General features: G+C 35.6%; 1 protein-coding gene across 1 annotated transcript in view; it reads right to left on the bottom strand.

The window, feature by feature from the left end:
* Window positions 1-13,339, bottom strand: part of CHM (CHM Rab escort protein) — a 242,408-nt gene that overhangs the window by 71,345 nt on the left and 157,724 nt on the right. The window contains exons 9-11 of the mRNA XM_040265616.1: window positions 10,668-10,745; window positions 851-955; window positions 375-438 (exon numbers count right to left, since the gene is read on the bottom strand). Coding sequence (XP_040121550.1) covers window positions 375-438; window positions 851-955; window positions 10,668-10,745 — 247 coding nt within the window. The remainder of the gene's footprint in view (window positions 1-374; window positions 439-850; window positions 956-10,667; window positions 10,746-13,339) is intronic.

Raw genomic sequence — 13,339 nt, 5'->3', positions numbered from 1 at the left:
CACTGAGTTAGTGATGCTATCTAACCATATCATCCTCATCTCATCCAAGATTTTTAAATGTTTCTAAATGCTTTTCTTCCCATAATAATATAATCTCAATTTCATAGTTGTAAAAAAAAAAAAAAAAACTAGGATGATTTCAATATTCCTAGAATAAATCTGTTACATAAGATGCAATTAGTTGTTCCACTGGAAGGATATCTTTAAGAAACCAAACTTATTACATAATTGCCATTATGTATTTTTAAAATGCATTAAATGTATTATTAGCACATATTTTTAATATATTTTATTTCACCTGTATTAATTTACAACATATTACCATGTAGATTAAGTTAGCAACATGTTACCAACAAGTACAGGACTAGAATTACCTGTTGATCTGAATCTGTTTTGAGAACAGATCTATCGGTAATCAAGACTGCCCTGGAGATCTGCCTGTAATGCAGAAAAGTTAATCAATGACTCAGATTCCATGGATAAATCTCATTTATATAGCTATATGACCACCATAAGGTATGTTTGAAAGATTTAAGTCATGATAAAAGTGTCACCTCCCCAAACCAAGTCAAGTTCTGCTTTAATTTTTTCTTGGCTCAGGAAAGGAGGATGTGTGACCTGCAGAGAGACCCCAGCTGATGCAATGGAGTCAACATTAGGCTAGGTTCCCTTCAAACCAGAAAGAAACCTTATAAGAAAACAGTAGTAACACACTGAATATATCTTTGGTTTGGTATACATTTGCATCTTACTTGAAGAACAGAACCATACAGAACTGTCAATGTAACCATACAGATGAATTTCCCTAAGTTTTACCTTCCCTTGCAGAGTGGCTGGAGGGGTGCCTTACCTGTATTGCACATGTGAGCATGTGTTCTCAGACAAGTAACTGTCTTCCACAAGGAAATGCTTAGAGATTATTCTCTGACCATACTGATCTATGATTGCTTTACATCTACAAAGAAGATAAGCACAGAAAAAAGTTATCATTGATGATTACATAATAAAGAAAATGAACATAATCAGCTAGCTACCAATCCTGAATCTAAAACTAATTTGTGAAAAGATTTTAAAATTGCCCACAAGTACACATTTTTGATACAAAACTTAAACTGCAGAATATATATTCTTGTTGCTATTTTGAATCACTTTAAACTATTAAGTGTGGACTAGAACTTAAATATTTATTTTGAATGCTATTAATAGTAAGAGGAAAGTTAGGACAACTATTATGCTATAAGCTTTTCTAATGTTTAGGAACAAAGAAGATTTTTCTTTGTTTAGGCTTTTTTTTTTTTAACAGATCTAAGAAAAGGGGGAGGAAAAGTTGATTAAGTATCTTGTTATATTATTTACAGCCTATAAAAGCCACTAAAGGCTTGTTTTTCTGTTAAGTGTTGCTTTCTCTTTTGTTCAAGAATAGCTATTTTGCAACAAGTGTGATAATGTTTTAAACCAAAAAAAATGGGGGGAGGGATAGAGCTTTTTAAATATCTGTTTCCACTTTACTTCAGAGGATGATCATAGAAAGATTGTTTTCAAGTGCTGTTTCCAAATAAAGAAAACACTTATGCATGGACATTATCAGGTCTCTGTCATCTGATATCTGTTGGGACAATGAATCATATAGAACCCTCCATTGACCTTCTCTCAGTGTGTCTAGATAAAACGATGAAAATTAGAATCCATCTCCTTGCAGTGCCACAAGTTATAAATGTACTTTATAGGGTTCATTATCCAAACTAATGGACTAAGGGCAACATCCTTGAAATGGATTTACCAGCACTGACAAAGACAGTATGCAATATTTCAGGAACTATATGCAAATGTCTGCATGTTACCTATATATTTTTATTATGGAAATAACACAATTTACTTTGTCATAGCTTTCCTTTTGAGACTAGAATTATTTTAGTTGAAAAACACTTATGTGTTACTCCTCATAAAATGCAAACAAGTAATTTCAAACTGATGCCATATTTAAAATATATTAGCATAAATTAAAATATGCTACCCTAAATAAGAGCTATTTTTTAAAAAGAGCTATTTACCAGGCATAAAGGCATTAACAGTAAAATGACAAATATCCAAGACCAACAGTGAAAGGAATTTAATGTGTATTTTCCTAAAGGCAGATTATGATATGCTGATATTCTTAAATAAATGGCATGACACTGCCATCAGGCTGAACTATATCTTGTGATGTTAGATACATATATTTTTAATCAATTGGCTATATATTAGTAAATATATCAATATTTATGTGATTTTTTTCCCATATCACTTCTACTTCCTTTTTCTTCCTCAGTTATATTTCTATGCATATCGCCTCACATTTCATCAAACTAGAGCTCCTGCTTTATAAAATACTTAACTAACTAAAGTATTTATATCTATTTTAAAAAATAAGTACTTAGCGATGGCACCGCACTCCAGTACTCTTGCCTGGAAAATCCCATGGACAGAGGAGCCTGGTAGGCTGCGGTCCATGGGGTCGTGAAGAGTCGGACACGACTGAGCGACTTCCCTTTCACTGTTCACTTTCATGCATTGGAGAAGGAAATGGCAACCCACTCCAGTGTTCTTGCCTGGAGAATCCCAGGGACAGGGGAGCCTGATGGGCTGCCATCTATGGGGTCACACAGAGTCAGACACGACTAAAGTGACTTAGCAGCAAAATCAGAAAGGCAAGTTAGTCTCCTGGTATATGTTTTTATTAATTTTTTTTTCTTTTTCTGGACCATGATATGTGGCTTGTGAGATCTTAGTTCTCCAAGCAGGGATTGAACCAGGGCCCCTGTTGTGAAAACTGCAAGCCCTAACCACTGGACTGCCAGAGAATTCCTTCAAGTCTTCTGTTTTAAAACATTCATACACAATTTAAAACACAAGCCACTTTGGCAAGGAAAAGAGAAATCTGTTGATCCATCATGAAGCATCAATCCCTATTTGTCCTGGAAACACTGACAAGCCTCTTTCTTGCCTTTAACTCAGAGACTATAGAAAGTCAAGAGGGAATAATCTGGGCAGAAAAAAAGAGGCTGTTAAAATCTTCTGTATTTTGACAAGGATTCAGGTTATACAGATTTATCATTTGTCAACACTCAGGTAATGAGCACTTAATATTTGGGTACTATACCACATGTAAATTTTGTATCAGAAGAAAAAGCTATAAACAAATATTAAACTCTAGTTAATGATATGCATACTGAAGTATTTAGGGGAAATTGTACTGCTATCTGGAGTTTACTGTGAAATTTACTGTGAAACGGTGAATAGGTGAACAGAGGGATAAATATTTGGGTAGACATATGATTAAGCAAGCATGTTAAAATGTTAATTGTAGAATCTAAGTTGTGGATATACAGGTGATCACCCTGAAATTCTTTCCATGTTGGTGTAGAGTTTAACATTTTCACCATAAATTGCAATCAAATTGGAAGAGGGAGTGATGTTAGTATAAACCCTGGACTCCAATCTAAGTCTTTGCAAAGGGCTCCCATTTAAGTAAACCACATAATTAAACCTGGCCCTGAAGCTTGTGGAGACCTCCTTGCTTGTAGGTTTCGAAACACTAACTGGGCTGCTTTTGTGATAGCTATAGCTTTGGTGAAAGGAAGACAGTGATTTCATAAGTTATGGTATTAGCACTACTGGGGATCACTCAGAAGGGAAGGATGGGTATGGAGACTGGGGAGCTCAACTATGCAAGGATAATATGCCAATAAATGTGCCTATCTATGCTGAAGCTTCTGGATTAAAAAGTGATTCTTGCAGGAGGAGGAGAAGGAGAAGGAAGCAAATCAGAATCACACCTGGGGGACTTTTTCAAATTATAAGTACCCCTGGAGATTCTGATAAGCTCCCAAATCCCAGGGAAGAATCACCATGGAGTGTGTCACAGCTACTATTGTATCTTTACACTATCCTAGGTGGAAAGTCAAGATTATTGCTATAGAAAAAAATACTGATTTCTGCAGAAATTGAGGTGACAGTCACATATGCCTAGTCAGCCTGACAGATGATAACAATACAACTTACCTGATAGTCTCATGCTAAAGTACTAAGGCTCTAGGCCTGAGCAAAGCTGTTCAAACCAAGACACATTTAAGTAAGTGATAAGATTTGTTTTCCCCTCAGATACTTACTGTCATATATTAGGCCTAATTGGGAGAACAATGAGGAAAGAAATACAGATTTGGGACCTAGACTTAGACTTTGTATTATAAAGATTAATATAAAAATTATGACATTCAAGTAACGGGAAACAACAAAATGAGACATTAAAATAGCCTCTGTTCACCCCTCCAACATGAACTTGAGGAAGCCATTAAAGATTAACAGCATTCTGGATTTAGTTGAGGACCTTGCTGAGCCCCATAAATAGTAAACTGAGGAGGAACATAATAGGAGTTCCCAGTTACAGGGCACAATGACCAAGCTGATCGTAAGAATCAGTGAAGCCAGACAGAACATTTCTAGAGTTGAGCTTTCTAAATCACAACAGTTATGCAGTTCTTGGTTCAATAACATGAGGGCACAAATAGCAAAATTATGGTAAGAAAGAAAAGAATCAGCAAGATGAAAACTCTTTATCTGGAATTTGGTCCAGGAGATAAAAATAATATTAAAACAGGTATCCATTCTCTATAATACATTAATTAAAGGGATTAGAAGATTCCCAGTAACTGAAGGAAGGAAACAAAATAATCCCCCCTGCTCACTATGCCCTTTCAAGCTTTCTCAAACATATTATTTCAAATGCCACTTTTTTGATGAAACCATTCCAAAATGCCTATTACTCATTCTTCTTGGGTAAATATCTACTCCAACAGTCTCAAACATGATTATAACTCCAAACCTACGGCTTGGCTCTTTGTTGTAATCAATCCCAAGCTCTGTATTCATATTTTTAACTATTATCTACTTTTTTTCTGGATAGACTCCAAATGCCTTTTTAACCTAGCATGCCCCAAACCTGAATTTTTCATGGTTCCTCACCTGCTTCCCTTCTTGGAAACCCTGTCTCAGTTAATGGCATGACCAGCAGTTACTAGAGTTTCCTTAGCTTAGAAATCTCTTTCCCACATCTCATCTGCTACTCAATTTGGATTTCATCTTATAAAGACTTCTTGAAACTAGCCTTTCCTCAACATCTCCACTGACACTGCCCTAGACTCTTGTTAAAATTAATAAGATAATGAATGGATTGTTAGCATGCTGGTAGTTCATTTGTTAAACATAATGTTTATGCCATATGTGTCTGGCATAACAACCATGTACCAAGCACTGTTCTAAGAGGTGAAAGCTTGGTGGTGGGGGGAGCAGCAGAGTATTAGGGAATGTTCTTTGGAGGAAGTGATATATTAGCTGCTTTAAAAGCAGTTAAAACCAGTTAAAACAAGCAAATAAGAACATTTCAATAGAAGCTCAGCACTTGCCAGGGAACACAGGCAAGTAAGAGAAGTACAAGGAACCAAACAGGGAGAGAAGACAGATGAACTGAGAGAGGCAGGCAAAGGTCAGACCCCAGAGTCTCACGTGTCATGTTAAAGGGTCTTAGACTTCATTCTGAAGTGATATAAAGTCACTGAAGCTTTTTACATAGGGAAGGACAGAGCCAGATCTGCATATTGAACAGATTTTAATGTATAATTATCTAATTAATTTATTTGTTCTTTAATGTACCCCGGTAGACTCTAAGCTCCATGAGAACAAAGACCATGATTATGTTGTATTGTGCTATACCTCCAGTGCCTGGCACACAGATGACAACTGTGCATGGATGACTGAATACATGATGGATGATGGAAGTATTCAGTGTATGTGAATAGTGCAGAAACAGAAACAAAGATTACAGAATCTCTGATTTTGCAGGTAAAGAATCTCTTTCCATCGCAGTGCTTCATCCAAATCACTTCTAATCACAGAAATGGAATGTAAAAGTAACAAATCTAATCTTATTATTCACCCATTTATAACTATATTACCATATGTAAAATAGATAGCCAATGGGAATTTGCTGTACAGCTCAGGAAACTCAAATAGGGGCTCTGTATCAACCTTGAGGGGTGGGATGGGGAGGGAAGTTCAAAAGGGAGGGGATATATGTATACCTATGGCTGATTCATGTTCAGGTTTGATAGAAAACAAAATTCTGTAAAGAAATTATTCTTCAATAAAAAAATGAATTTAAAAAACTACATTATAATCTGAAATGCCATTAATTATAATCTGAACTCCTTATCATAGCACAGAAGGATCTTCCCAATATATCTCCTCTATGGGATTCCAAAGTATTCAATTACATTAAAAACTACTATTAGCTAATAGGTACTAAGCTCTTGCTATATGGATTCTACACACTTTATCTGTTCAATTAATATTCATAATAACCAAATGAGATAGGTACTGTTGTGTCCCACTTTAAAGATAAAGAAACTGAAGCAAAGAGAGGTTAAACAACTTGCTAAAGTTCACTCAACTAGTAAGTGGGGAAGCCAGGGCACAGATCTAGGCCTACATGACTTCAGAGCCTATAATCTTTATACACAAGGGCAAGATTCATGTTTTATTCATCTCTTTATCCCCATAGCAACTAGCATATGATTGGTAGACGTTAAATATCTAGAATATTACCACTACCATCTTGCAAATGGGACATAATAAAATATGAAATTCAGCGATTTTCTTATTTAATGAAAAATGGTGTTAAGAATCAGTCACCTCACCCTGAGTCTAACATACTATTTATTACTAACTTCCAAATACCTGGGAAAGGTACAGTTACTCCTGACATCAGGAAAAAAAAAAAAAGATATCTCCAAGGAATAGTAATAGCAGGAAATCTAGTAAGTGAGACAGCTGAAGTTCACAAGAACACTAGCTGAAGTAATTAGATTCAGACTATTGGTTACAGACATGTCTGGCCGAGGTCATCCATACCCTACGCTAGTATCAAATACTGCATTGCTAAATGGTAAAATCAAATTTACAGGAGTTTTACATGGTCAGCATTCCTACAAAGGAAAAGAAAGCTGCTCAACAGCATTCAGTGTTTCCAAAAACAGTCAACAAAGGGCTTCAGTATTAGAATTTAATAAGAGCGTATAGAAAAGAACTCCTGATACATACGTCCTCTAAAAATTAAAGAGAGCAGAGTCAAGGATAACATAGCCAAGAGAGCACAGTCAAAGTGGATCTCAGGAAAGTACATTAAACAAAAATGAAAAATAAGATATAGTTCAAAATAAGTATGAATTTAGTTACATATTTCATATTTCTCCTCTCAAAGTTTGTACAACACTTTGATGTATAATCACCACGCTAAACTCAATGTTATGATCATTTATGCTTCTATTTGCTTTCCTCAATGAAAGGTGAAAAGAAAAGCACAAAAAAGCTATCATCAATTTTTAATCTTCATTTTTTTAACTTAAATCTATTGAGTATAATGGATGATAGGAACCTGCCTTGATTCTGGGGATACCATAGCAGTGAGATCCTGCCTTTTCTCACAGATAATTTACAATCATATGGGGGGACCTGAGTTGTGGGGCTGGCAGAGGGTTCTGATCTAGTCTGTGGGATCAGAAAATAAACTTAGACCTCTGAGGTCTAAGCATGAGGTCTAAGCACCTGAAGCATGGGTAGCTCTAAACCACACCAAAGAGGAAAGAGGATGCCAAGTGTTCCATACAGAAAAATAGGGGAGACAAGACAATCTAAAACCATAAGGAGGCAAATGAGACAAATGCAAACGTTCGCAAATTCCTTGATTAATAAGCCTATAAAATTCAGAATAAACAATTGTTTGAGTCAATCTGGATTGCTTAAAAATAAATGTATGCTGGATATGCCCAAATATAAACTCAAGGATTTTCCCTCAAAAAATTATCCCTCATTTATATTCAAATCCTGACAAAATATCTATTACTGGTAGGTCTCTCAATTATTTGATTTTGAATGACAAAGTAATAGTATTTGGGAAAGATAAATTAGCCTGAGTCAATTTCAGTCAATACTTGCTTTAGATGCTTATAGAGAATCTTTGACTTGATACAATGGGTTTTTAGTGAAGATATGAATTTACAGTTTTGAAGTACTGGTTGTTTCTTTAAAAGAAACTTTTTAAAGATAACTTATACAATTTAGTATAGTGAGAATACTCTACATATCATGAATATTATAAATGCAGGTCAAATTTTTAACTGTCCCACTATTAACGAAATAAATATTTATGGCTTGGAATAAGTTTTCCAATATGAGAACCATACACAAAATACAAAATGGCTATATCATAAACACCCCAAGATGGACAATAAAAAGACAGTCATTGGAAAACTGACATTCTAGTAAAGTAATAATAAACAGTATAAGTAGCCATTTTGCGATTTCATTTACATTTAGACACATACAACCTGTTCTAACATTTTAAAAATTTTTTCACTGGACTGAAGATTACCCAATATGTGAGAATGGACTATATTTGGGCATATAAAACATTTTAAGATAATTTATTTCTAAGTACTAAGGAAAAACTAAGTACTTTCTAAGTACTTTCAGTAACTCAACTAAAGCATGTCATATCTGGGAGGAGACCTGAAAACTACCACAGAGTCCATCTAACTCATAGCCAAAGGAACTGGCCCAGAGACAAGTGACTTGCCCACTATCCCTCATGGCAGTGACAGAGTTCCAGGTCTCCTTTTACTCCAGGGTTACCTGACCATTGCATGCCTTAAGAGTTGTTAAAGAATAATTATTATGTTGAAGGTCTTTCTACAAAGAAACAAAAGAAATGAATTAAGACCTAGAGTGCCTAGTCCATCATGGAACATAGTACCAGTGGCTAAATCTTGAACTTTACCTTACAGATCAGTGTTTCTCAGTTTCATCTAAGGAGTACCTACATAATACTCAGCTGGAGGCGTTCCTTAAAACTGCAAATTTCCTGGCTCCACTCTAAGCACATTATCCAATTTCACTCTGCCAGCATGAGGCACAGAAATGGGCATTTTGTTTTACAAGTTTACCTATTACCTAGTGATTTACAGACACATTAAAATTTGAAAACTACCAAACTTTGGTCTTTAGAGCCTGAGCCCTCAGCTATCTGTTGCAGTCCGAAATCTGCAGCAGACCACAAAGAAGAGTTCCTCTATTTAGAGTTTGTAATAAAAACTAAGTCAAAGTTAAGGTAAATGCAGCCTTTAATGCAACAGATGCTTTTTACTGTACTAACAGATCCTTTAAGAAAAACAAAAAACAAACACGAGCCATGCAAATTCTTCATGTCACTAAGAGTAACCTGTAGGACGGAATGAGACCTCCAAAAGGTAAGGGGATCTAAGTAAGTAAGCACCAAACAAGCAATTCATTATCTAGCTTTCCATCATGGATACATACTCATGCTTCAGGGAAAATGACTCTAAGAATCATAAAGACAACTATTCCTTCATGAACCTCCAGAGAGCCCTCACGTATCAATATATCTTGGGCCTGTGGGGTAGATTTTTCACTGTAGATTATTAATGTTTCACTTATGTAGTACCTTTCTGTTGAAGTGCTAAAGATAATCATATGCTTTTAAACCATGTGTCTATTTTATCTTATACGAGATAATTACTTTCCTTGTCTAAATATTACATATTCTAGTTTAATTTGTTCTCCACCATCTCAAAATACTAGTTATTGCACTATAACTGGCCTATAAGAAATTAACACTTTATGCTACTTAGATTATACAAAATTATTGTAAAATGAAAAAACAGCTTAAATTTTATATTTTTAAGATTCTAGGTCCAGATATTAATGCCATTTTATGACCTGAACAATACTACTTCTTTATATATCCCTAAAAACAGTCACACAAGAGATATGGGTCAGTAAATGCTTAAAAAAAGAAAAATACATAGCAATTTAAACAGCTGCTAAAATTTGATGCAGTTAACCCATTTACATTTCAATGTAAAGCCCAGAAATAAAAAAAATACTACTTAGTGTAATTTAGACAAGAACACATTTTAGTAACTGAATAATAAATCCTAGAAAAATAAATCTTAAATATAAAAATGAACAGATAAAGAGATCATGTTCAGCTTTCTTTAAAAGTAGGTACATTCTTATTTCAGTCCTAAACCAGCCTGCTGGCCTGATACGGTTGTAAAGAAATTCATCCTCAGATAACAGGGCAGCATAGTTTATGACAACAATCTACCTAAAAATCATTAAAGTCTTTTCTCTTGGAGTGACATGCATTATCAGCAGAGATTAATCTGATGAGTCTTTAGGTGAGATCCATTTTTAAAAATGCAATAACAGAGGGCTTTGTTGTCATCTGATGAAAATCAATTAGAGGAGGTAAGGCCACAAGGAAAACTAACATCACTCATCACTCACCCCCGGCAGCTGAAATGATTTGTCTTCTGAGCTTGGATGATCAGGAGCTATAGTCATATTGCAGGGAAATTAATTTAGTTTCTATATTCTGAACTCACTTTCCTTGTTCTGGAGGATCTAAATACAAATTACTTTTAATCAAGGTTGATATGTTATTAATACCAAGGAGGATCTTTGAAGAATCATTTTTTTTAAAAATTGACTTTAGCACTTTTCACTTGTGCTTGGGGGTGTAAATATAGGAAGGTAACTTATGTCATCCTTACTTTCCAGATTCTTTGTCCACAACAAGGCACTGTACTGAATGGCGAAGACAATAGATTCCACCAAACACTGCACACATTCTAGGAAGAAAATAGGAAAATGAGGATTAGAATTCTTGAGTTGAAAATTAAGGTAACAAAGTTTTTTAAAATATCTAACATCTAATAAATGTAACTGGTCTTGGAGAAAAAAAGATATTGATAATTTATTATCTTTTCTATCATGGTATTAAGAATATCTCAGAGATAAGATTAATATTTTAATGCAGCAGAGGTATTAGTGCTAATAATGCAACATGAAAACCTAGAATAGTGACCAAGCTGAAAGTATCAATAAGCAAAACTCAGTTATCCCCCACTCCCAAACCAGCTACTGACTACCTAAGGTATATAGGCTACAAATAACCTCAGGAGGTGATGGCTGAGACCCCTCCACAACAGAAGTGACCACAAAGAAATGCTAAGGGAAAAACAAGCTGGGAAGGCTCTGGAAATTTTACTTACCATAAAAGTAAGCACAAACTAAATCAGGAACTGAAAACTAGAGCAATAAGCACAGGAGTTAATGCTACAGAAGCTCTAAGGAGTTTGTCTAACTCATGAATCTAGGGGCTGGAGTTTTAACGCCCATGTAGCGAAAGGAGAGGCCTTAGGATTCAAACAAAGCAGGGAGTAGAGAATGAGATATTCTCTAATTATATCTGGATCCTTAAAGGACTATATTTTAGTGAAAAGGTGATCAAGGGGGAAAATCCAGTGACTACAAGAGAGAAACGTTAAATGGTTTTATCTAAAGCCCTGTGTAGGTGTCCACGATGGCTCAGTGGTAAAGAATCCATCTGCAAGGATGTATATTCTTCTGTATTTATAATGAGTGGTCTTCTCTCACATAGATTGGAAATCTGAAATTACATTATTACATGATTTGAGAAACTCTGACTGAGCAACTTCACTCACTAACCAATAAAACATCATGAAAAATAGCTCTGTGCCAGTGTGTGTGCTCAATAGCTCAGCTTTGTCTGACTCTTTGCGGCCCCAAAGACTAACCTGCTAGGCTCTTCTGTCCATGGAATTCTCCAGCCAAGAATACTGGAGTGGGTTGCCACTTCCTACTCCAGGGGATCTTCCTGACCCGGGAATCGAACCCACATCTCTTGTGTCTTCTGCATTGGCAGGCTGATTCTTTACCACTGGCCCCACCTGGGTCAGTAGTACCCTGGGAAATTTTGTGGAAGCAACTGCTAAAACTTTCTAGAAAAATATGACCTCAATTCAGGCTACATGAAATTATCAAAAACAGAGTTCCCTTATGATGAGCTTATAATCTAAAACAACAGATGAGGAAATGCATCTTATCCTAAGTGAGAATTAACGGACATAACAAACAGAAGGAATAGATTCCCAATAAACCTTATTCAGATAGTTAAAATGAGTATACTAAAAAGGGATGGATTAAAAACATTAAGAATGATGGAAAGCCCAGGAAGAAGACTGTGGTAGACTGAATAATGCTCCCATCACAGATGTCCACATCCTAATCCCTGGAACCTGTGGATATGTTCTCTTACACAGCAAGAGGACCTCTGAAGATGTGATTAAATTAAAGATCATGAGATGGAGAAATTATCCTAGATTATCCCAGTGGATGCAGTGTCATCAGAAAGGTATCTTAAAAGAGGAAGCAAAAAGGTCAAAGTCAGTGAAGATTTACAGATGGAAGCAGAGGTCAGAATCATACTACTGCTAAAAGGGGGTCACAAGTCAAGGAATGCAGGGGGCTTTTATAAGCTGCAAAAGACAAGAAATAGATTCTCTCCTACAGCCCCAAGATAGAAGGAGCCCAGCCTATTCATTTTAGGCTTCAGACACCCAGGACTGTGAGACAACAGACTTGCATTGTTTTAAGCTAATAAGTTTATGGTGATTTATTATGGCAGTGATAGCAAACTAATATAAGACCCATGAAAGTGAAAGTGAAGTCATTCAGTCGTGTCTGACTCTTTGCGACCCCATCGACTATAGCCGGCCAGGTTCCTCGGTCCATGAGATTTTCCAGGCAAGAATACTGGAGTGGGTTGCCATTTTCTTCTCCAGGAGATCTTCCCAACCCAGGGATTGAACCTGGGTCTCTGACATTGTAGGCAGAAGCTTTACTGTTTGAGCCAGCAGGGTGTCTCTTAATATAAAACCCTTAAGTATGTGAAAATGATTATGACAGAGGTGGCATTACAGACCAGTGGGGAAAGAATGGATCACTGAACAAGTGGTTTTGAGACAACTGATTTATACCATATACAGAATCAATCCCAGGGAGATGAAAGTATAAATATAAAAGATAAAGCTTCTAGAATATACGAGGACATATATTTGAGTTCAGGGGAAAGAAATATTTCTTAAATAAGATACAAAAGGCTAAATCATAGAGAAAATGTTGAAAAAAGCATTTTTAAATGATAAACATCTGGACAAAAAAAGAAAGTGAAAAGCCATGGACTAGGAAAGATATAAAAAATATCTTACAAATTATTTTAAAAATATCAGTTTGGCAAAACCAATACAATATTGTAAAGTAAAAATAACAATAATAATAATAATAATGATAATATCAGTTTGGATAATAATTTGGCCATGTCTAATAAAGTTGAAGATGCATATGCCTCAGTTCAGTTCAG

Source organism: Oryx dammah, unplaced genomic scaffold (assembly GCF_014754425.2).
Source record: "Oryx dammah isolate SB20612 unplaced genomic scaffold, SCBI_Odam_1.1 HiC_scaffold_23, whole genome shotgun sequence".
Classification (NCBI taxonomy): Eukaryota; Metazoa; Chordata; class Mammalia; order Artiodactyla; family Bovidae; genus Oryx; species Oryx dammah.
This window is presented reverse-complemented; position numbering and strand designations above follow the sequence as displayed.